Source organism: Sorex araneus, chromosome 10 (genome assembly GCF_027595985.1).
Source record: "Sorex araneus isolate mSorAra2 chromosome 10, mSorAra2.pri, whole genome shotgun sequence".
NCBI classification, from domain to species: domain Eukaryota; kingdom Metazoa; phylum Chordata; class Mammalia; order Eulipotyphla; family Soricidae; genus Sorex; species Sorex araneus.
In genome coordinates, this window is record NC_073311.1 from 63845796 (window position 1) to 63870112 (window position 24317).

The window sequence follows — 24317 nt, forward strand, 5'->3', positions numbered from 1 at the left end:
TCTTGATGGAAAGAAAATGGCATTTGCCGGAAGAAGTCCTTACCTGAATATCCGTCAGCTTCTCCAAGATCCGGCTTGCGAGCTTCGGCCCGTGGTCCATGGTGGGGATGTGGAGAGTCTGTGGAAGGAGAGTGGGCGGACCTCGCTGAGGCTGACCCTGTGCAGGGACAGGGCCCCCCATGTGCCATGTGGCACTGGAGAGCCTGATCCCATACCCTGGCTCCCCAGGCCAAGGGGCCTCTTTCCTACCTCTCAGTGGACTCTACAAACTCACCAGGGTAGGTGATGGCTATGCTAATTTCTATGCTGGTGAGAAGCAGGTGATGGATAAGGGGGAAGGGCTTTCTAATAGGCTGGCTAGGCTTAGAGACCCTTCCAGAACTTTCCAGACCCTTCCAGAACTTTCCAGGTCCTTCTAGACCCTTCTAGCATCAGGGATGAACACCTGATACCACACAAAAACCTCCCAACAGGGTTGGGGGCTCAAGCAAGTCTCAGTTCTACACCTTTGCCTCTTCCCAACTAAATGCTCACACAACCTCACAATGTTGGCATGGGGTAAATTCAAGGCCGAGAGATCTCATGCCCTGTTTTATACGCTCATGCCTGTCCGTGCCCCACAGGCTGGAGATGCTTTCGGGAGAGTCCCTGACCTCGCTTTTATTACCTTGAGCATCCTGAGATGTGCCCTCTGACTCTGAATGGTCCCTAAGTCAAGACAGATTAATATTTTTACTTGAAAATGTTTTTTAGGGGCTGGAGCGATAGCACAGCGGGTAGGGTGTTTGCCTTGCATGCAGCCGACCCGGGTTCTAATCCCAGCATCCCATATGGTCCCCTGAGCACCGCCAGGGGTGATTCCTGAGTGAAGGGCCAGGAGTAACCCCTGTGCATCGCCGGGTGTGACCCAAAAACCAAAAAAAAAAATGTTTTTTAAAAGGAAAGATCTTTTAAACTTTACAGATGTCTTTTTCTAGAGGTGAATAATAAGAGAACTTTAAGTGAAAACTCTCTGACTGAACAACACTTCCATTCAAAAGTGGGCCATCGGGCTGGGGAGAGATGTTCAGAGGGTGGAGCTCAGTCTTTGTAAGGAATTCTGGGCTCCCATACCAGCACCGCGTGGTTCCCGGAACGAGGAGTAACCTCTGGGTGGGGCCCAAAAACAAGCTCAAAGTGGCCCAATGATTCATTATCAAGACGCTATTCTGAAAACAAGACAAAACTGAAGCTTTTCTATCAGCTATAGGTGGGATTGTATCAGAGGTCGTTCTCCAAAAGCAAAGAAATCTGAGCAAGGATGCTCCAAACAATGAAATTATTAGGGGAAAGGGTCAATTCAGTCAGCTAAGGACAAAGAATCTTAATGCTGAACAGCAACAACAACAGCAATAATAAATAGATAAATAAAATGTGGGTATGATCCACAAAAGTATATTTAACAGGAATCATTTTGACCAATCACATTTTAAGAATAATATCTGCATGTGTTTAAGTTATAGTTTTGGAGCTTTGTTGTGACGGGAAAAGCAAACTCACTGACAAGCAAGTGTCGCGCTTATGGGAAATCCGATGAATGCCCTGCAAGAATGCTCCCCACCCAAGCACTAATTGCTCTGGAAGACTTAGAAAGGCACCAGGTCTGTTTGGGAATAGCTCCCTGGCAGGGCACAAATGTCTCCTCCCCCGGCCCCCCTCCCCCCTCTCCCCCCGGCCCAGGGAGACACAGGCTGGTCCCAGCGATCACCACCACCACAGCAATGGGCAGTTCTGACTTCAAAGAATTTGGGGAGTGGCCGAAGGAGCACAGCAGGTAAGGTGCTTGCGTTGCATGTGCTGACCCTGGTTCCATCTGCCGCACCCCATGTGCTGCCCCCAGCCCTGCCAGGAGCGATCCCTGAGCACGGAGAAAGGAGTGACTCCTGAGCACAGCTGGGACTGTGTCACAGCCCCCGAGCAATAACAACAATAATAATGCCGTATTTTTAGGTCTTAGAAAGTGCTATAAATAATATTAACGAAGGAGTGGCTAAATGTAGGACTCCAGTGAATTTTATCCTTAGCCCTCCCCCCCATTTAGTTTCCTTTTTTTGGTTTGGGGGGCATATCTAGTGGTGCCCGGGGCTTACTCGTGGCTCTGTGCTCAGGGGCCTCTGCTGGCCAGGCTCGGGGGGGCTTATAGGGTGCAGGGGACCAAACCCGGGTAGCCCTACCCGCTGTCCTGTCGCTCCTGCCCCAGCTCCCCCCCACTTCTTACTTAAGCGGCCAGAAATGGGCGGCAGAAGGGGAGCAGCATCCCGGAGGAGCCCCGGGCACGGGCGGGCAGACGTGGGCATGGACTCTGGACTGCGGCCTCCAGGACGGGCAGTGGGACGGCGACCTACCTGGCCCTCGTACCGGATCTCGGAGACCGGGCAGACCACGCAGGCGGTCCCCGAGCCGAACATCTCCCGCACCCGGCCGCCCTCCAGCGCCGCCGTCAGCTGGCCCATGGTCAGGTACCGCTCCGACACCTTAAACTCCCCCTGCAACCAAGCAGACACGAGCGAACATTCCCTAAAGGCAAAGACCCCAGAACCAACAGCGCCCGGGAATCATGCCCATACGACAAGCCACGCCCCAGAACAGACCACGCCCACAAGGCAAGCCACGCCCCCAGAACAGACCACGCCCACGGAACAAACCACGCCCACAGAACCAACCACGCCCTCAGAACAGACCACGCCCACTGAACAAACCACACCCACAGAACCAACCACGCCCTCAGAACAGACCACGCCCACAGGACCAGCCATACCCACAGAACCAACCACACCCCGGAATAGATCATGCCCACAGGACAAATCACGCCCGTAGGACAAGCCACACCCACAGAGCCAACCATAACCCCAGAATAGACCACGTCCACAGAACAGACCACGCCCCCAGGACAAACCACACCCACAGAACAGACCACGCCCACAGGACAAATCTCACCCATAGGATAAGCCACACCCACAGGGCGAGCCACGCCCACAGAACCAACCACGCCCACAGAATAGATCTCACATACACACACACACACACACACACACACACACACACACAGGACAAGCCACGCCCATAGGACAAGTCACAACCTCAGAACCTACAACGCCCCCAGAACAGACCATTCCCACAGGACAAACCACACCCACAGAACCAATCACACCCAGAAAAAGCAACGCCCACAAAACTAAAGGACCCAGAATAAATCACACCCAAAGGACAGACCACACCCACAGGACAGACCACGCCCACAGGACAGACCACGCCCACAGGACCAGCCAAGCCCACAGTGCTCTGCTCCCCCTTCTGACTACACCTGGCTAATTTTTTTTTTTTTTCAGGCCTTCGAGAAATATTTATTGTCGGGATAGAGTCTGTAGGCAGCGTGTGCGCGGCGTGTGTGAGGTGTTTGGTAGGGGGCTGCCGGAACCCCTGCTGGCTAATTTTAAAGAGAAAGATGAGGGACTCCGTGGTCGAACATTTGCTGTGCTTGTGTGAGGCCCTGGATTTGATCCCTGGCACCACAAAAATTAATAATAATAACAATAATAAAATAATCAAGATTTAGATGAGCATTTAGTACACTCAATTGTTAAAAATAAAAATCCCAGGCAAGCTTCAAAACATTAGAATGCCTCGTACTATAAAATGTAACACAGCTAAGAAATTATGCCTGCACAAAAAAGTACAATCGAAACAACATCTGCACATGTATGTTCATCGCAGCACTGTTTACAATAGCCAGAATCTGGAAAAAACCCGAATGCCCCAGAACGGATGACTGGTTGAGGAAACTTTGGTACATCTATACAATGGAATACTATGCAGCTGTTAGAAAAAAGGAGGTCAAGAATTTTGTAGTTAAGTGGATGGGCATGAAAAGTTTCATGCTGAGTGAAATGAGTCAGAAAGAGAGAGACAGACATAGAAAGATTGCACTCATCTATGGTATTTAGAATAACAGAGTGGGAGACTAACACCCAAGAACTGTAGAAATAAGTACCAGGAGGTTGACTCCATGGCTTCGAGGCTGCCCTCACGTTCCGGGGAAAGGTCAACTCAGAGAAGCGATCACCAACTACATTGTAGTTGAAGGCCATGTGGGGGAAGGGAGTTGCGGGCTGAATGAGGGCTAGAGACTGAGCACAGCGGCCACTCAACACCTTTATTGCAAACCACAACAGCTAATTAGAGAGAGAAAACAGAAGGGAATGCCTTGCCACAGTGGCAGGGTGGGGTGGGGGGGAGATGGGATTGGGGAGGGTGGGAGGGACACTGGGTTTACAGGTGGTGGAGAATGGGCACTGGTGAAGGGATGGGTTCCCAAACTTTGTATGAGGGAAGTATAAGCACAAAAGTGTATAAATCTGTAACTGTACCCTCACGGTGATTCTCTAATTAAAAATAAATAAATTTAAAATTAAAAAAAAAAAAAAAAAAAGAAATTATGCCTGCAATAGAAATAAGGCTTTTTGCAAATTTCAATTTATCTCAGTCTATAATTGCAATTATATGGTCCAGAGGTAAATAAATTCCAGAAAGTCAGCCAAGTTAATTGAAAATAAGCTGAATTCTATGTTCTGGAAAAGGAAAAATAACACAAAACAAAACAGTCTCTTGTAAATAAACAGAATTGTTTTCACTGTGCCCACCGTTACTTATCTTTGGACAATTTCCCCCGGTCTGGCAAGTAATGGTAACCCCCCACATGGCTCTTGGCATTTATGTCTCACTGTTTTAAAATAGCTTTTAAAATAAATTACAGCGAAGGAGTCAAGAGAACACTTCCTCCATAATAACCTATTTTTCATGCTAGCAAATCATTAGTGTGGGGAAGCTTTTCCACTTGCAACTTGTCATCAAACCTTCTGGACTTGGTTGATTTTTGTTTCCCCCTTAATACAACAAAAATTACTGAGCTTCGAAAATACATCTTTCCAACTGCAAGCATATCTAGGACAGGGCAAGCTGTTTGAAATTATACCAACAGTTTGCAAATGTCAGCAGGCATGTGGCAGTTGGGTCTTGTCTACTTTGGGGTTTTGGAGGATTATTTATAGCCTATTTCCTCTATATTCAAAGTCTTTTCCAGAGGAAACTGCTGGTTCATGCTGCTCCGAGCATGTGTTTCGAAACATGTGTCTTAGCAGTCCTGGAGGCCAGCACTCAAAGGTGTCCCGGAGAACACTTTGACAAGGGTCAGTCGTCCCGTCCAAAAGCGTCTGCCAGATAACCAGCTCACTCCGTGTCCTACATCTCAAACAGCCTGGCCTTTGCCACATGGATGAGGAAGTCTACTTCTCTCCAGCGTTTTGATTTCAAAATAAGTGTGTGTGTGTGTGTGTGTGTGTGTGTGAGAGAGAGAGAGAGAGAGAGAGAGAGAGAGAGAGAGAGAGAAAGAGAGAGAGAGCGAGAGAGAGAGAGAGAGAGAGAGAAAGAGAGAGAGAGCTGGGGAGGCAGAGAGGCAGGAAGGCAGCTAAACTAATCATGCTGTGTTAGTAAACATTTACGCATCCGTCAAACTCTTTCATTCTTATGCCAAGCACAGTGACTGCAAGAAACAGACAGGGGAGAACTCCGTCTCCCGGCCACCTAGCTGCAGACGTGAACAGTGAACGCCTGCCTCGACGCAAACACAAACTAGAAGCCAGCGGAGCTGGGAGGAAACGCCGTCTAGGCTGGAGACTGGGGTGCCAGCCTCCTCCTCCTCCCGGGAGAGCTGGGTAAACTGGTTACTCCGTGTCCTCCCTGGAAACAATACTTGCTCCGGAGTCGTGCCAGGAGGAGTCCGGTGAAATGGAAAGATTAGATAACCTGGGTTAGACCACGGGACATTATCTCAACACTGAGTTAGCTTATTTGGACGGCTCGGTTCGTGTTTATGGAGGCGGGCGGGGGGGTGGGTGGGGGTGGGCAGGACCTACCCATGAGCGCGCCAGGTCCAGGATGCTCTGTCGGGTCACGCCCGGGAGGATGATGCCATCTAGCGGAGGGGTCGCCAGCTCTTCTTCTGTCGAGGAGAAACAGGGAGACTCAAACTTATTTACTTATTTATTTATTTTTGCTTTTTGGGTCACATTCGGCGATGCACAGCGGTTACTCCTGGCTCTGCACTCAGGAATCAGTCCTGGCGGTGTTCGGGGGACCATATGGGATGCTGGGGATCGAACTGGGGTCAGCCGCATGCAAGGCAAACGCCCTACCCCCGCTGTGCTATCACTCCAGCCCCCCACCCCCTGCCCACGGTCATCCTTACCCCTATGCCTACAGTATTTCCCTCGCTGGCCACCCGCTTCTGACATGCAAACAGGATGCTAATCCTGGGTGGGTCTTTCAAAGGAACTTCAAAGCAGGGGAAATAAATCTAAGGAACCAAACCTTCACGGGCAACCTACTGGGAGCTGGGGACAGAGGTGCTGATGTCCGGGGGCTGCCAGCCGGCCCTGAGGGCTGGACTCTGCTCTTCCACTGCTCCAAGCCCCCACCCCACCACCCCTCGCTCACCCTCTCTGAAGACAGGGACCCTGGATGGCGAGGTGGCATCCCACTGACAGGAATTAAAGGCCACTAGGAAACCCCCACCTGTGTCTCGGGACCCCCCCCATTCCATCCTGGGGAGCTTGATGGGGTGCAGGCTCACCTGGCAGTGCTCAGGGATCGTTCCTGGGTGTGGAGCCGAGGATCAAACCGGGGCCAGCAGTGTGCAAGGCAAGTGCCCCCCGTGTTACTGCCCCAGCCACGCTCACCCGCTCACTCTATTCTCTTTATCTCCATTTTTGTTTGTTTTTGAGCCACACCCAGCAGCGCTCCGAGCTTACTCTCGGCAGTGCTCAGGGGACCACAGGCAGCGTCAGGGATTCGAACCTGAGTCCGAAACGGGACAGGGCAGCTCTCTGCGCTGTCTGTCCTCTCTGCCACACTCGCCTGCTCTAAAGTGAACGAGGGCCTCCCTGAGGCCCTGAGCAGCACGCACACACCAGCCTCGGTGACTCGGGGACAGTCGAGAACAGCGCATCAGGGACGGACCCAGCTGGACACACAGACATCGAGGCACGCCTGCTTCCGGGGCCCCAAATCCACACTCCGACCACCCCGCCATGGGGAAACGTGGGGGTCTCTGTTCCTTCCAGCTCCCACAGACTCAGTACCCGGCCCACAGGGGATGTTGGGGGTAAAGAAATTAAAATAAAATATTTCTGAATATAAAATAAGTGAATAACCACCTTTGCTCGGCTGCAGCCCTGTGGCTTGGGAAACTCAAGTCCTGGAAACTCATCTGCTGGAAACACTTTCTGGGAAGAAAGGGACTTTGTGCTTGGCAGCCTCGCGGGGCTACTCTCTTGTCGTATTTAGAAGTGTTGGTCTCAAAACAAGCCTGTGTGTCTGCAAGACGCTGCCGGGTACATGAGGGCCTGGATCTGTGTGTAGACACACACACACACACACACACACACACATGCACGCACACACACGCACACACACACGCACACACACGCACACACACACGCACACACACGAACGCACACACACGCACACACACGAACGCACACACACGCACACACACACGCACACACACGAACGCACACACACACACACGCACACACACGCACGCGCACACATGAACACACACACACGAACTCGAACACACACACGAACGCACACGCACACACACACGAACGCACACACACACACAAACTCGAACACACACACACAGAGAAATGCGCGTGCGCACACACACACACACACACACACACACACACACACACACACCCCAAACGGGGCCTCGCTGGGCTGCAGCACTCAGCGGGCCGCGCCCAGCACGGGCAGCTCTGTGAAACACAGTTAACACCCAACGCTGTAACCACGAGCCCGGGTCAAGGCACAGAACATCTGCTTCCCGGCTCGCCAGACGGGCCTGATGACACGAGGACATTTGGGCGAGAAATATTCACTTTCCTCTGCAACCACAAACACGCTCGCGCGGCCAGGACTGCTCCAGATTGCCGGGCGCCGGCACACACGCTCGCTCCCGGGGCGCAGCCCCCTCTCCACAGAGGACTCGGGGCAGGGGCCTCCTCGGGGCTCAGAAGCCGCCACGGCGGGACTCACGGCCACATGCCAGCACTAATGGGAACCAGGCACCAGGCGGGGGTGGCCCCAGGGCCCCGTCACTGTCAGCGCAACTGTTTGTGGATCCGACATCAGATCCACGTGCAGTGCCTGCTGCGGGCGGGCAGTGGCCCCGAGTCTGGACCCAACCGTCAGGAGCTCCCAGCGGACTGTCTGGAGGCGGAAGCAGCCGGTCAGAGGCGGGCTAGTGCCCAGGGGGAAGCCGGGAGGGGGGCGCGACCTACATAAAGGGGGTCTTATGGAGAACAGAAAACCTCCCTTGGGGCTGGAGCGATAGCACAGCGGGTAGGGCGTTTGCCTTGCACTCGGCTGACCTGGGTTCAAATCCCAGCATCCCATAGGGTCCCCTGAGCACCGCCAGGGGTGATTCCTGAGCACAGAGCCAGGAGTAACCACTGTGTATCGCCAGGCATGACGCAAAAAAAAAAGAAGAAAGAAAACCTCCCTGGGGAGCTCTCCGGGCAGCTGTGGGGGCGGGGTGGACCCAGCGGCCCCGCGCCCTGCCCCGCCCTGTGAATTCAGGCACGTATAAGAGGAACGGATGCACCTTTCCAACACCGAGCGCCGCCGGGCTCAAACCCGACACCTCAAGTTCCCGCGAGCACTGCCAGAAGCAACCCTCGAGCACTGAGCTGGGGGAACCCCGAGCACCAGCGACGGTGGCTCCCTGCAGAGAGAAAGAGCGGGGGCCGGAGCTCGTGCCACCGAGTGGCCGTTACTGGCCCAGCGTTCCCCGCCCCAGTTGCAGCCCAGCCTCTCGGGCAGACAGCACCCCGGGGCTCTGCTCTCCCTGTTGGCCCACCGCAGGAGCCGAGGCGAGAGGCCGGGGAACCTGCACCCTCTAACTCGTTCAGTGAAAACCTGAGTTTTGCCCTCTGCGCACTCGTTACTCTGATTTTCCCCGAGGCCGTGCGGCGAACATGGGAGCTTTGCTGGAGTGGCTCCCCTTTGCTCTTCACTCTAAGGCTATCCCCAACGCTGACTTCTCTCAGAGCGCTGGCAAACACGACTCCAGCTCCCTGCTCCTGACTTCACATTTTGTTTGGAAGGACACACACACACGAAAACTCAAGTGACTCATGCAGCCTCCATATGACATTTACGTGCTTGCCTTGCAGGTGGCCAACTCCAGTTAGATCCCCAGCACCCCATACGGACCCCCTCCAATCCCCACCAGGAGTGGTCACTGAGCACAGAGCCAGGAGTAAGCCCTAAGTGCCACAGGGTGTGGTCCAAATATGAGAGGAAGGAAGGAAGGGAGGAAGGGAGGAGAGAAGGAAGGAAAGAAGAAGGAAGGAAGGAAGGAAGGAAGGAAGGAAGGAAGGAAGGAAGGAAGGAAGGAAGGAAGGGAGGGAGGGAGGGAGGGAGGGAGGGAGGGAGGGAGGGAGGGAGGGAGGGAGGGAAGGAGGAGGAAGAGGAGGAGGAGGGAGGAAGGAAGGAAAGAAGGGAGGGAGGAAGGAAGGAAAGAAGGAAGGAAGGAAGGAAGGAAGGAAGGAAGGAAGGAAGGAAGGAAGGAAGGAAGGAAGGAAGGAAGGAAGGAAGGGAGGGAGGGAGGGAGGGAGGGAGGGAGGGAGGGAGGGAGGAGGAAGAGGAGGAGGAGGAAGGAAGGAAAGAAGGGAGGGAGGAAGGAAGGAAAGAAGGAAGGAAGGAAGGAAGGAAGGAAGGAAGGAAGGAAGGAAGGAAGGAAGGAAGGAAGGAAGGAAGGAAGGAAGGAAGGGAGGGAGGGAGGGAGGGAGGAAGGGAGGGAGGGAGGGAGGGAGGAAAGAAGGAAGGAAGGAAGGAAGGAAGGAAGGAAGGAAGGAAGGAAGGAAGGAAGGAAGGAAGGAAGGAAGGAAGGAAGGAAGGGAGGGAGGGAGGGAGGGAGGAAGGAAGGAAGGAAGGAAGGAAGGAAGGAAGGAAGGAAGGAAGGAAGGAAGGAAGGAAGGAAGGAAGGAAGGAAGGAAGGAAGGAAGGAAGGAAGGAAGGAAGGAAGAGGGAGACAGGAAGAGGAAAAGAGAGAAAGCACATTTAGGACATTGAAGAAAATAAAGAAGTCAGCTCACTTCAATAGCAGACAAATATTAACGATCTTGAATGAACCGAGAGCAAACCACCATCCCAAATAGACCAATGTGTCCTTAGAAAGACTGAGCTTTCATCAACCTGAGCTGCAAGGGAACCCGCCTGATGGCTGACCAAGACACACAGGAAAGGCAACAACTGTTAACAGGATTACAGCAGCAAAGTCCTGAGGTGCCAGCTGACTCAATCACTGTGCTCAACAGGCGACCGCTGTGTGTCACGCTCCGAGTGTGCAGTGAAACTCCCGCCCTGACCTCAGAGCTCTCCCCAGACGCAGGGGACTGCAGACAGGGAAAACCGTTAAGAAGACAGCAAAGAGGACAAGGCTGCCAGTCTCCACACGTGCGGCTGGAATTCCTGAAGCTGGCGTCTCGACAAGGGGCTCGGGAGAGCCAAGGCCTTCCCAGGGCGTGTGGACGGAGCTGCCCGCAGTGAAACACTCGGTCTGAGCCGCTCCTGCCCTCGCACGAGGCCTCGGTGCCTTTCCTCCGGGTCCCCAGGAACATATCCCGATTGGCAGAGGGCTGGACAGGTCGTTCCACGAGCAGAGCGCGTGCCTTGGCCCTGGCCAACCTACCTCAGCCCCCGGCGCCACGTACAGGCCCCAGAAACACACCAGGAGTGACCCCTGCGCGCAGAGCCAGGGGGAGCCCCGAGCACCGCTCCGTGGGGCCCCCGAACAAGGGCTGCAGGCTGAGAGGGTTACCTCCGTCCTCGTTGGTCCAGTAGAGAAAGAGATTCATGGTGCCGACCTCAGTGATCTGATTGTCCTCCCCATAGAGCCACAGGACCTGCTGGCACCCGTTCTCGGCCGCCTCGCACTGGGCGAACAGAGAGGACGCGTAGTTCCTTTCAAGAAAGAGAGCACAGTGGCGATGAGCACCCGGGACAGTAAATGTCTTTAACTGACATGGGGATTGGATCAATGGGTACACATACTCTCTCTCCTCTCTCTCTCTCCTTTCTCTCTCTTCTATTTATCTATCTATCTATCTATCTATCTATCTATATCTCTCTCCCTCTCTCTCACTCTCTCTTTCTCTCTCTTACCCTCTTCTCTCTCTCTCCCTCCCTCCCTCCCTCCCTCTCTTTCACACTCTCTCCTTTTTCTCTCACTCTCTCTCTTTCTCTCCCTCTCTCTTTCTGCACAGCACTAAAGGAAAACTTGCTATTGACCCTAAAAGACCTCCCCGCACTCCCTTTGGCGAAAGCACCGTCATTCGGGAAGCCGTGATGCAGAAACACCGAGAGGGCTGGAGCAGTGGCGAGCGGGGAGGTGCCTGCCTTGATGCACCCACCCGGGTTCGAGACCTGGCACCCACATGGTCCCCCAAGCCCTGTAGGAGCGATCCCTAGGCCAGGAGTGAGCCCTGAGCATCACATGACGTGACCCCCAAACAACAACAAGACCAGAAATACAAAGAAACACCCCACTGGACGCCAACAGTTCAGTTATTAAGATCCGTTTTTTTTTTTTTGAGGGGGGAGCTATAGCACAGCGGGTAGGGCGTTTGCCTTGCACGCAGCCGACCTGGGTTCGATTCCCAGCATCCCATATGGTCCCCCAAACACTGCCAGGAGCAATTCCTGAGTGCAAAGCCAGGAGTAACCCCTGAGCATCGCTGGGTGTGACCCAAAAAGCAAAAAAAAAAAAAAAAATTCGTTTTTTTTTTTAACATACCAATTTTTCAAGAATATTTCACCCAAACTCTATTTTAATGCCTGACACCGAGTATACCTTAGCCACTATCACTATTTTCTCGTTCAGATGACGAACACAGAGTTAGAGACAGGACATCAGGGTCAGAGAAGCAAGGGAGCGACAGCAGGGATCTCTTTCCCAAACACTCTTCCAGACGTCCAAGGAAACATCTTATGCCCAGCGTCAAAATTCTCCTGCGTGGCCCAAAATGCTGCAAATCCCGACCACAGCCCCCAGCCTGTCCTCCTTGCACTTGTGACTGGTGTTCCCATGGGTGTCACATGCTTGTCTGAGCAAAGGGGCCAGCAAGGGCCATGCTAGGAATCGACATCTCCCAACGTGGACTCTCAACCACAGAGCCCCAGCGTGGGCCCCTTAACCAGAAGGTTCTTGCACGCCCGCTTCTCTCACCCACGCGGCCCACGTGAATGACTCAAAGCCAGAGGGACATGGCACACCTTCCTGGAATCACTGGTTAGCTTAGTAATAGTTCTGATTATCTCTTACTAAATTGGACTGGAGCGATAGCACAGCAGGTAGGGCGTTTGCCTTGCACACGGCCAACCCGGGGTTGATTCCTCCGTCACTCTCGGAGAGCCCGGCAAGCTACCGAGAGTATCCCGCCCGCACGGCAGAGCCTGGCAAGCTCCCTATGGCGTATTCTATATGCCAAAAACAATAGCAACAAGTCTCACAGTGGAGACATTACTGGTGCCCGCTCGAGCAAATTGAAATGGAAAACATATGGAGTCTAGTACAAAATATGAATGAGTACTTTACTTTTTATCTTGGAGGAGTTTGGCGGGGGGTCCAATTCCGGTGGTGCCTGGGGGAGGGGTGGGGGTACTCCTGGCTCAGTGCTGAGGGACCATGTGGTGCCAGGGATAAAACTAGGGTCTCCGGGGCTGGATCGATAGCACAGCGGGGAGGGCGTTTGCCTTGCACACGGCCAACCCAGGTTCGATTCCCAGCATCCCATATGGTCCCCTGAGCACCTCCAGTGTGATTCCTGAGTGCTGAGCCAGGAGTAACCCCTGAGCATCGCCAGGTGTGACCCAAAAAGGAAAAAAAAAAAAAAAAACCTCTTGTCTCCAACACAGGAAGCTGCACTCCAACTTTTGGAGCGACCTCCCCGCCTCAAACAAAGGACTCTGCCGTGGAAACCTGGGTGTCCCTGAAAGCCACCGCCTGGCTGCCTCCCTGACCACTCAGCTTCCAGGACAATGCCAACAGGTTTGAAACGCAAGAGTATGAGGCGGGACTGGCAGCGGACGCCTCGGCTGGAAACACTCAGAAACTGTGACGTACACGGAAATAAGCAAACAGACCGCTGGAAGCTATCTTCCGTGAGATTCCCACCGAGGCCTCTAAACCAGCTTTCACAGCCAGGCAAGAGGCAAACGCGTCGTCTGGTCCGAGTAAAGTGGAGGCACCGAACCACGAACGACAGCGGCTCCCTGCCCGTCTTCACGCTCTCTCTTTGATCCTCTCCGAGGAGACGAGTCAGTCTGGTTGTCAGATCGACAACGACGGCATCTTGCCGTATGCAACTTGTGTTTTAGCTGCAGTGACATTCTACTGCTATGCTGCATTGCTTAAAATCCAGATGCTCAGAGAGCACTGCATTGCACCACTAAGGTGCAAACCCCCTTCACCAGTCACCTGCCCTCTTCACCCAATCTGCCGCCCCGCCGCCCCGCTCTCCGTAAAAACCACTAACTTGGTTTTACGATGTTTGTTTAGCTGCATCTAGCTCCTGCGCTCAGTGGATTTGACACTCGGCAGATGAGTGAGACCACGGGACATTTGCCTTTTTCCAGCAGCGATGCGGGGAATTGAACGGAGCCTTCCGGCTGGATCCGTTTTGAATCAATGCTTGTGCGCGGTGTTAAGGATTGGTGGCGTTGTTTTCCCAGCCCCTCTCTTACTAGAGACACTTGCTCAGCTCCAGCGTCTGGCTGAAGCTCTTTCGCCAAGAATTCACTGTCCATGTATATGTGGGCTTATTTCTGATGTTTTCAACTTTGTTACAGTGATCTGAGTGTTTTTATAAGAATATCATGACTTTTAAAAAAAATTGTATTGAGGCACCATGATTTACAGAACAATTCAGAACTGCATTATACTGTAGCTTACGGTACGATTACTGTAGGGTCTCATGGTTCCCCAAGCACTTAGCTAGGAGAAGCCCCCAAACACCAGCAGAAATGAATACCCCCAGAAACACACACAAAAAACCTTCCAAGATAAAAATAAAGTACTTACTGATATTTTGTACTACAATTCGTGTTTTTCATTTAAATTTAGTAAAATATGAATTATTTTAATTGATCACTATTGATATTTTACCAGATCTGAAAATAACAATGTCAGAGTACTGAGAGTCTGTTTTTAAGAAAGGTTTTTTTGGGGGTTGCTTTTTTGCTTTTTTTTTGGGGGGGTCACACCCAGCGATGCTCAGGGGTTACTCCTGGCTTTGTACTCAGGAATTACTCCTGGCGGTGCTTGGGGGACCATATGGGATGCCGGGGATCGAACCCAGGTTGGCCGCATGCAAGGCAAACGCCCTCCCCGCTGTGCTATTGCTCCGGCCCCAAGAAAGGTTTTTTTTTGGATTGAAGAAATAGTACAAAAGTGAAGGCACTGGCCGTGCATGCAGCTGACCCCAGCTCAATCCCTACCACCACATATGGTTCCCCTGGCACCGCCAGGATTGCCGGGCACAGAGCCAGGAGTAGACCCTGAGCACCAAAAGGAAGCAAAACAAAAGAGTTTTCACTGTATTCAGCCTTTTTCTTTTTTTTTTTTTTTTTTTTTTTTTTTGCTTTTTGGGTCACACCCGGTGATGCACAGGGGTTACTCAGGAATTACTCCTGAATTACTCCTGGCGGTGCTCAGGGGACCATATGGGATGCTGGGAATTGAACCCGGGTTGGCCGCGTGCAAGACAAACACCCTACCCGCTGTGCTATTGCTCCAGCCCCAGTATTCAGTCTTTCTAAGGCAGTTACAGCACACACACACACACACACACACACACACACACACACACACACACATACTCTGAGAGGAAAACTCAACGAAAGCCTTTGCTAGCTGGAGAAGGAAAAGGGAGGGGTAAAGGCTGCGTGGCTTTACTGTCACCGAGGGAGGAAGCCTCTGTTTGTCCGGTGTCTTAATCCGGGCAGAGACACATTCCCAAGGTACAGCTTCTATTCCAACAGTTTTTCCGCACGCACACGTGAACACATGCGTGAACACGCCATGTGCACACGCCATGTGCACACGTGTCACAGATACTCACCCTCCCATCTTGCAGTGCCCGGTGCCCCCCTTCCAGGCCCGGATGTACTTCGGGTTGGCCCACAGCGACACCGGATTAAAGGTTCCACTGGCAAAATAGGGTCCCACGGGGCTCAGGATGACGAAGATCAGGGCCTTGGTCGGCTTCTTGACCCCGAGAGAAGGCTGCAGGGAGAGAGAGCAGAGGCAGCTGTGGGGGCTGCCCCCCTGGGAGCACCTGCCCAAGGAGCATGGAGCAAGAGACTCATGGGACAGTGCTCCGTGAGCGGGCTTTGGAAGAACGGCTGGGGAGTATGGCCCGAGGAGCACCCAGGAGCGAAGCCAGAGGCCAGTTGGGGTCCTCACTTTCCCCTGCTGCTTCTGGGCGGCTCTGGAGGGTGGAAGGAAGGACAGTGCACCCAGATGGGGACCGGCTCAGATCCCAAGGGCCCAGCAGGCAGAGACGCAGAGAATCAGAGACAGCCCCGGGGGCGGGAGGGCCTGGCTCACTCACAGGCAGGAAAAGATGCCAGCAGGGAAGCAAGGGGCTGCCGGGGGGTTCCGGAGGCCGAGGGCGGCCGCATCAGTCAGCAAGTGCCACGGGGAAGGTCCGAGTCCCGGCATCGGCCGAGCCTCCCGGCCGGTGGAAAGAGCGAGAGAGAGAAGGAAGGCAGCTGGTCCTGCCGGGTTGAGAACCTCCAGTAACGTTCGATGAAATGTGCCCCCCGTGGCCTCGGGGGTCTTTCTCTCCCCCCACCCGCCCACCTCTCCTCCCCTCCAAACTCCCGGCCTAATGCCCATCGCCAGCTCTGCCCCTGCCATCGGGAATTTGGGGGCACTGCCATAGGACAGAGGGGGCGTCTGCCTTGCACACGTCCAACCCGGGTTCGATCCCCGGCATCCCGTTTGGTCCCCTGAGCATCACCAGGAGTGGTTCCGGAGAGCAGAGCCACGAGTAAGCCCCGAGCATCACCAGGTGTGGGCCCCCCACCCCCGCCGACCAAAAACATTACTGCAAGATCGGGCCAGTGCAATACTGCTGTTTCCATGCACTCGGGGACACGCTGAGAGGCCAGAAGGGCCACTGACCACGCAGCGCCAGGTGGGGAGGGACGGGGCACCGAGCACAGGAACCGACGGGCAGCTGCTGGTCACCTGCCTCAGAAGGACCCGAGCCTGCAGGCTGCTCCCGCCCTTCTCCCTCACCTCACCTCAGCTGACGGCGCCAAGGGATGTGCCCACTGACTTCTCTTCCCAGAGCTCGTAAAGGTTGACTTGTTCATCTCGGCACTGTGTTTTGCCTTTGCTCATCTTGGCACTGTGTTTTGCCTTTGTTCATCTCGGCACTGTGTTTTGCCTTTGCTTTCTGGTCGCACCCGAGATTATCGGAGGTTACTCCTGACTCTGCACTCAGGAATTACTCCCCGGCGGTGCTCAGGGGACCATGTCATATAGGATGCCGGGGACAGAACCCAGGTCAGCCGCGTGCAAGGCAAATGCTGCCCCACAGTCCTGTCCTCCGGCCCTGCACCCTTTGTGGACCCATCCGTTCAGCAACACCACTGCTTTGGTTTTGCTTTGTTTTTCGTTCTTTTTTTTTTTAATTGAATCACCGTAAGATACAGTTACAACTTTTCATGTGTGAGTTTCAGTCATACAATGATTGAACACCCATCCCTCCACCAGTGCACATTCCCCACCACAAGTGTCCCCAGCATACACCCCCCCACTCCTTCCCCTGCCTCTGTGGCAGACAGTTTCCCCCATACTCTCTCTCTACTTTGGGGCATTATGGTTTGAGAATCAGACTGTGAGTTTTTGTTTGTTTGGAGGGGGGGGGTGTCACATCCAGCAGTGCTCAGGGCTCATTCCTGGCTCCATGCTCAGGGAGCACTCCTGGTGGTGCTCAGGGGACCACGTGCAGTGCCAAGGCTCCAACCTGAATCTGCTTCATTCAAGGCAAGTGCCCTACCCACCCACCGTGCCACTGCCGGCGCCCCAGGAGTGTTAATGTTTATAGACCATTCTAGTGGCGAGTTCCGAGACACTTCTCGAAATGATTTAGAAATACAATACACAGGACGCAGTAGGACACAGGACAAAATTATGAAGATTAGGCTCCAAGCACGTGCACATTCTAGTAGACCAACATGAATGCCTGAACTTTTTAAACTTGGCTCATGTGTTTTTTTAAATCTTCATCATGGCAAAACACACACACACACACACACACACACACACACACACTCTATCTTATCAGACATTTCATTAGGTCTCTTTCATCTGACTGACTCTTTCTCCATTCTGATAGATAAATTTGCGTTTACTCCACTAGGTGGCAGCATAGAAAGCACCGGTGGAAAAGAAGGAATTCTGAATTCTGAATTCTGTGAATTCTGAATTCAATCTATTTGGGGCGTGTGGGCGCAGGGATCTCAAAAACCCTCTAAGAGATACGTTTATCCAAACGAACCAGCAAATTACAGAGGTTTGTTTTTTTGATGAGGAGAAGTGGGTGTATATGTACTAACACCTGCCAGCTGAAACTGAAGCAACGCTCGTTCACGTTCTACAAACCCACCAGGCGCTGGGGGGGCAGGCGGAGGTGGCACCCTGGGCGGTTTGTGACCACAGTCTCTCCGTGAAAGGAGCGTAGCTGTGACTGTGCTGGAAATACCCACATGCTTCAAGAGCAGAATAAAAACGTGTAGTGCGGGGCCTGGGACTTCTCGTCAGTCCTGCAAAATAATATTGGGGGACAGAGAGAGACTGAGAGAGAGACAGACAGAGAAGTAAATAGAGGGGAAGAGAGAGAGAAGAGAGAAAGGGAGAGAGAGGGGGAGAGAGGGAGAGAGAGGGCAAGGGAGAGAGAGAGGGCAAGGTACAGAGAAGAGGGAAAGAGAGAGGGAGGGAGAGAGAAGAGAGAGAGGAGAGAGAAAGAGAAAGACAAGAGAGAAAGGGAGAGAGAGAAAGAGAGGAGAGAGCAGAATGAGAGAGGGAGAGGGAGCGAGAAAAAGAGAGAAATAAAGAGAGGGAGAGAGGAGAGAGAGAGAAAGGGAGAGAGAGAAATAGAGAGGGAGAGAGAAAGGGAGAGAGAGGGAGAGAGAGAAATAAAGAGAGGGAGAGAGAGAGGGAGAGAGTGAAAGAGAGGGAGAGGGAGAGAGAGGGAAAGAGAAAGAAAGAGAGGGAGAGGGAGAGAGAGAAATGGAGAGAGAGAGAGAGAGCGAAAGAGAGGGAGAGTGAGAGAGGGGGGACGGAGGGAGAGAGGCAGCAGCTGCCAAGTCAAAACACACAAATCAGAAGAAAATCTCTGGGCCAGGATGTGGCGGGGAGAGGAGGTGGCAGTGGGGTGTGCGAGGAGGTGAGAGGGGTCTGAAGGCCCCTCTGGCGGCCCTGGGACACCTCAGGGGAACGGAGCGGTGCGGCTCTCTAGACGGCACTACAGAAGCAGAGATCACAGTCACGTCTCCCACCGTCCTGGCATCAGGATCCCCGGGAAATACGGGAATACGGACTTGCCGCCCAGCCTCTACCACTCAATCCTGTCCCAGTCCCTGACGCTAAGGGGCAGGTTGCCACGACGCAGAGGTCTCGTGGCCGTGAAGAAGGGGCTCCTCTGCCGGGGACTCTCCTAGGTCAAACTCGACGTGTAACATGAAGATACTCAAGATGATGCCCGGAAAGCCCCGGGCGGGAAGGCCAGGACAGCGGGCGGGCCCCTGACCGACACGCAGGCCCTGAGGCCAGCCTCAGAAGCACAGCCGTGGGCCCCTGAGGAAGCCAGGAATGACCCGAGTGCAGTCAGGACTCAGCCCTGAGCACCCTGGGGGTGGCCCCAAACCAACACTCCTACCTCCCATCCCCCCAAAACAGCGGACGTGCCTGTGGACGCTGCTGTGTCCCCGGAGCTGGCAGCGGGAATTGTTTTCCTCTGTTGGGTTTGGGGCCTTCCCCGGCCGTGGCTCAGGGCTGGGCCTGTCTGGGGCGGGAACGGAACCCGGTCGGGCACGGGCGAGGCGAGCCCTTCACCTGCTGAGGCGCTCCCCGCACACCCGGTTCCCAGGTGAGAGGAGGAAGCCGCCCCCAGGGCTCTCAAACTGCCCACCCTGCCACGCCGGACCCTGTGCGCCCAGGCTGGGGGTGACCTAAGGGGGACGCTTGGAGGGGGAGGGGGCGCAGCTCCAGAAACCAGCAACCCCGTGACCAACTCACAGACGGGAGGGACGCACCAAGTCCAGTCCTGCGGTCGCCGGAGACAGCCCGTCTCCACATGCAGCCTGGACAGCCCGCACACATCCAGGGCACAGGGCAAAGGGCAAGTGGGGGCCAGGCGTGGATGCATGTCCTCGGCCCCGAGAGGAGGTGCCAGCCCCATCGCACCCCGCTGCAGTGAAGAGGGACTGGGGTGACCCGGGAAGGGGCTGGGGGCGGCCAGGAATGGAACGGGAGTCTGGGCGGTAGGTGGAACCACGTCTCAGAATCACCAAGGAAATAATCGTGTGTGTGTGTGTGTGTGTGTGTGAGAGAGAGAGAGAGAGAGAGAGAGAGAGAGAGAGTGAGTGCATGAGTACATGAGAGAGGGTGTGTGTATATAAGTGTGAGTGAGAGTGTGTGTGTGAAAGTGTATGAGTGTATAAGAGTGTGTATGTGAGAGTGTGTATAAGTTTGTGTGTGAGTTTGTGAGAGTGTGTATGAGTTTGTGTGTGAGTTTGTGAGTGTGTATGAGTTTGTGTGTGTTTGTGAGTGTGTATGAGTTTGTGTGTGAGTTTGTGAGAGTGTGTATGAGTTTGTGTGTGAGTTTGTGAGAGTGTGTATTAGTTTGTAAGTGAACGAGAGTGTGTGTGAGTGTGTAAGAGAGTGTGAGTGTGTGTGAGTGTGTGTAAGAAAATTTTAGTGTGTTATGTGAGTGTGTGAGCGCTCGGGCTTCTGTGTGTGTGTGTGTGTGTGTGTCTGTCTGTCTGTCTGTCTGTCTGCGGCTACAGTTCCTGGAGCGATGGGTGAAATGGGGGTTTCGCCTCCTCCCAGCCGGCTGCTCTGGAAAGAAGGCTGCCGGCCAACAGGGGGGAGCCCCGGGCCACCTCCGGGGGAGACCCAAAAGCAGAGGAAGGAAACAATTCCTGCTGTGTCTGTGCATCTCACGGGTGCCACGGGGCGGACGGCGACCGAACAGGCAGTTCCTGCCGTTCCCTGTCTGGTGAGGATGCGGAAGGGACAAGGGTCACGAACACACTCTCTACTCAAGTCCTCCAGGGTCCATCTTCATTCCCAGCCAAGACTCAACCAGCTTTGTGTCAAAACTCTCCAACTCCTCCTTTCCTTCAAGTTGTTAATCAACTCTAAAGTGGTTTCAGGGGCTGGAGCGATAGCACAGCGGGGAGGGTGTTTGCCTTGCACGCGGCCGACCCGGGTTTGAATCCCAGCATCCCATTTGGTTCCCTGAGCACCGCCAGGAGTGATTCCTGAGTGCAGAGCCAGGAGTAACCCCTGTGCATCGCCGGGTGTGACCCAAAAAGCAAAAAAAAATAAAAAAATAAAAAATAAAGTGGTTTCAGGTGAGAGGGACCCAAATCCTGTGAAGATCCTGCGGAGATGTCCTGTTTCGACAGAACAATGTTTTAGTTCGTGAACTATTTTGCATTTTATTTTGGTCTTTGGGCCTCGCCTTCAGGTCAGGGATTGGACACCCAGGGCTCCTGCATGCAGAGCACTGGCTCCAGCCCTTTGAGGCCTCTCCCCTGCCCTCATTTAAACTCTTTTAAAGTGTGAGTTTAAAAAAAAAAAAAAGTGTGGACAAGGAACTGGAGCATTCATTCGGTGTCCGAGAACCATCCCCCTAGCCAGCCCACGGCGACGAAGGACAGAGGTCGGGAACAGGGGAACTGGGGAACTGCTTGTAGACGGTTTATTTCTCTCTCCTCCCCAACGTAGCTCATCTCTCCCTTACAGCACAATAATTTCTCCTGTCTCCCCAGCGCAATCCCTTTCGTTCCTTGTCCTTAGCCTCCTCCTCTCTCTGCCCCCTCCCTTAGCCTCATGCCCTGTCTTCCCCTTACAGCAGTTACATAGAAACATATATAAACACAGTTATATATGAAGGACGGGGGTACATACAGGTGGGGTTGGACACTGTCATAACAACAAACATGTAAAGTCGCTCCTTCAGGGGAAGAAGGACAAGATCTCATGTGAGGGGTCAGCACTCCGGATTCCTAGGAGACCCGCTCAAGGGCGGGATTCCATCCAGGGTACATTGCTTTCTCCTCTCCTCAGCTAGTAATCCATTTAAACAGTCATAGTAAATTCACTTCTTAGAATATTTTTAGGCATTTTTTTTTTGGATTTTTGGGTCACACCCAGCTGTGCACAGGGGTTACTCCTGGCTCTGCACTCAGGAATTACTCCTGGCGGTGCTGGGGGGCAATATGGGACGCTGGGAATCGATCCCGGGTGGGCTGCATGCAAGGCAAACGCCCTCCCCGCTGTGCTATCACTCCAGCCCCTTTCTAGGCATTTTGTATGAACACAGTAAGAGATATATTAAGCTTAAAGGTTGGCTCTTCCTGGGGACATCTCGCTATATATCCCAGACCACAGTGCTCAGGCCAGGTTAGTTTTCCCTAACCCCAGCAGGGTCCTTATTCAGTTACTTCTTTTTGGGTCATGACAAAATTTGTTCCATGACTGTGCTCTTAACTTAGCTTGTCCCTTTCCAATGCCACGGTAGCTTATAGCTTGCCCTGGGTCCATCCCTGTCACTCGCTGGGACCCTCCTTTTGGGGGTGCTGGGAAGTAAGGGCAACTGAGGCTTAAGTCAGGGAAACATGGTGGATGCCCAGGAGTAAATATTATTCGGAGCCAATTAACTCCCATGGTACAAAGCTTAGCATCAACTGTCTTCCTGTGTCTTTACAAAAAGGACACTGCTAACCCATGCAAAGGACGTAAAGGAAAGAGAAAAACAATATAGAATTATTAGTACTTGATGGAATTGGGTGTAACTCGGGAGCACTGCTGTGGGAGTAACTCAATAAACCTTAAGCTCCTCGGGGGAGCTGAATTGTTATTTAGTGCAAACCTTACAAAATTCATTTTTCAGATTTCCACCCACTGGTTATCTGGTTCTCTTTATTGTCAATCAATACTCTGGTTATATATTAATAGATAACTAAACACATTCTGATTAATAATACTCTGGCTTAATCGAATTCTAATTCTAAGAGGTTTTAGGGACAGATTTAATTATTATCAAAGAAAATAAATGAAGAATTGCACAAAAACACGAGTAATAATGTAAGTAATTAAAAATGAAGGGTGAGTCCATTACACAACATGGAAGGAGGTAGGCAGAGCAACTTTTGCAAACATGATAAAATTCAAAAGCCAATCAAGAGCCATTCTAATTACTCGGCAACTATGAAACAGCATCTGTGTGAGAAGCAATAATTAACCGCAGCCTATGAGTGTGGGACCACACCTCGCCCCGAGGGGGAAGTGTTTCTTAAAGACAGAAATCTTGCCAGCCTGGTGCCAGCCTGCAACCCCGCGAGAAGCAAACACCCAAGGCAGCTGGGCTCTGCCTGACCCCTTGTGAGACTGGGCAGTGGTTCCCTCGGAAGTAGCCGGGAGATCCCTGGAGCATCAGTACGAACCTGATTTCTCCACTCCTGGCTCCAGAGACTCAGGTGTGTCGGGGCTTATGCTGGAACTTGGCATAAACGTGCCCACTGTAGAAAACCGCATGTTTCATATAGACAAGCGAGCACATGTGACCAAGGAGTTGGTTGTACTATGGGGGCTGGAGCGACAGCACAGCAGGTAGAACATTTGCCTTGCACGCGACCAACCCCAGTTCGATCCCCGGCATCTCATATGGTCCCATGAGCACCGCCAGGAGTGATCCCTGAGTGCAGAGCCAGAAGTAGCAGCACTGGGTGTGGCCACCAAACCAAACTATAATAATAATAATAATAATAATAATAATAATAAAGACTTTACTATGACTTGAGGTCAAAGCAGGTTTGATCAGCAGGTTTGAACAGCAGGTTTGATCCGGGTTCGATCCCTAACATCCTGTATGGCCCCCAAAACCTGCTGGGAGTGATTCCTGAGTGCAAAGCCAGGAGTAACCCCTAAGCAATAAGGGGTGTGGCCCCAGAACAAAATAATAATTATTATAATAATGTACCCTTACAAATGTTTGGTCCTTCAAAGAAAGAAAATCAGGCTAGAGGTATAGCACAGCGGGGAGAGCGTTTGCCTAGCACTCGGCCAACCCGGGTTCGAATCCCAGCATCCCATATGGTCCCCCAAGCACCGCCAGGAGTAATTCCTGAGTGCAGAGCCAGGAGTAACCCGGTCACCGGGTGTGACCCAAAAAGAAAAAAAGAAAGAAAGAAAGAAAGAAAGAAAGAAAGAAAGAAAGAAAGAAAGAAAGAAAGAAAGAAAGAAAGAAAGAAAGAAAGAAAGAAAGAAAGAAAGAAAGAAAGAAAGAAAGAAAATCACCTCTAGGGTCTAAGAAGCGTTTGATCTCCCCATGAAATCTCAGTTCATCTCACCATGAAAATAAAACAAAACAAACAACCACCCAAGAACACACGGGCTCGGGCTGGACAGAAGCATCGTCTCTTCTCTTCTGAGAGACCTCGTGTGTCCCCGTCCCCACCCACCACTTCCGGTCAGCCCTCAGCCTCCTCCACCCGACACGGCCCCCGCCCAGCAGGGCACAGGGAGGTCGCAGGGTGGACACAGGACACTCGCCCGCACCAGCAGCCTCTGACCCGCAGGCCGACCAGACCCTTCCCCGCCCCACGGGAGCTCGGGCCACTCTGGAAGCCTGGCCCTCAGCCCTCAGCCCTCCGCGCTCCCGGGTTTATTCCCAACGTTCTTCTCTGGGGCACGATCCACCTGCCCACCCTTTCCAGGGGACACCGAGACTTCTGGCAGGTGAAGCGGAACCTCTCCACGCCCACCCCCAACTTCTCAACCGTCTCGTGGCCCCCTGGGAGGAGGGTGAGCCTTCTGCGGGAGCACGGACATGAGTCCTGGGCTGCTTCTGAGCCCGAGGGAGATGAGACGGAAGCTGGAAGACGCAGAGCCTGAGGCACTATCCTGCGAG

The 24317-nt window shown here is 53.1% G+C and overlaps 1 protein-coding gene across 4 annotated transcripts in view; it reads right to left on the reverse strand.

The window, feature by feature from the left end:
• The window catches only part of BCAT1 (branched chain amino acid transaminase 1), a 68153-nt gene that overhangs the window by 9586 nt on the left and 34250 nt on the right, over positions 1–24317 (reverse strand). For all 4 annotated transcript variants that reach the window (XM_055117950.1, XM_055117948.1, XM_055117951.1 and 1 more), the window contains exons 6-10: positions 15225–15388; positions 10925–11067; positions 5952–6037; positions 2385–2525; positions 44–118 (exon numbers count right to left, since the gene is read on the reverse strand). In XM_055117950.1, the coding sequence (XP_054973925.1) occupies positions 44–118; positions 2385–2525; positions 5952–6037; positions 10925–11067; positions 15225–15388 (609 nt within the window). The remainder of the gene's footprint in view (positions 1–43; positions 119–2384; positions 2526–5951; positions 6038–10924; positions 11068–15224; positions 15389–24317) is intronic.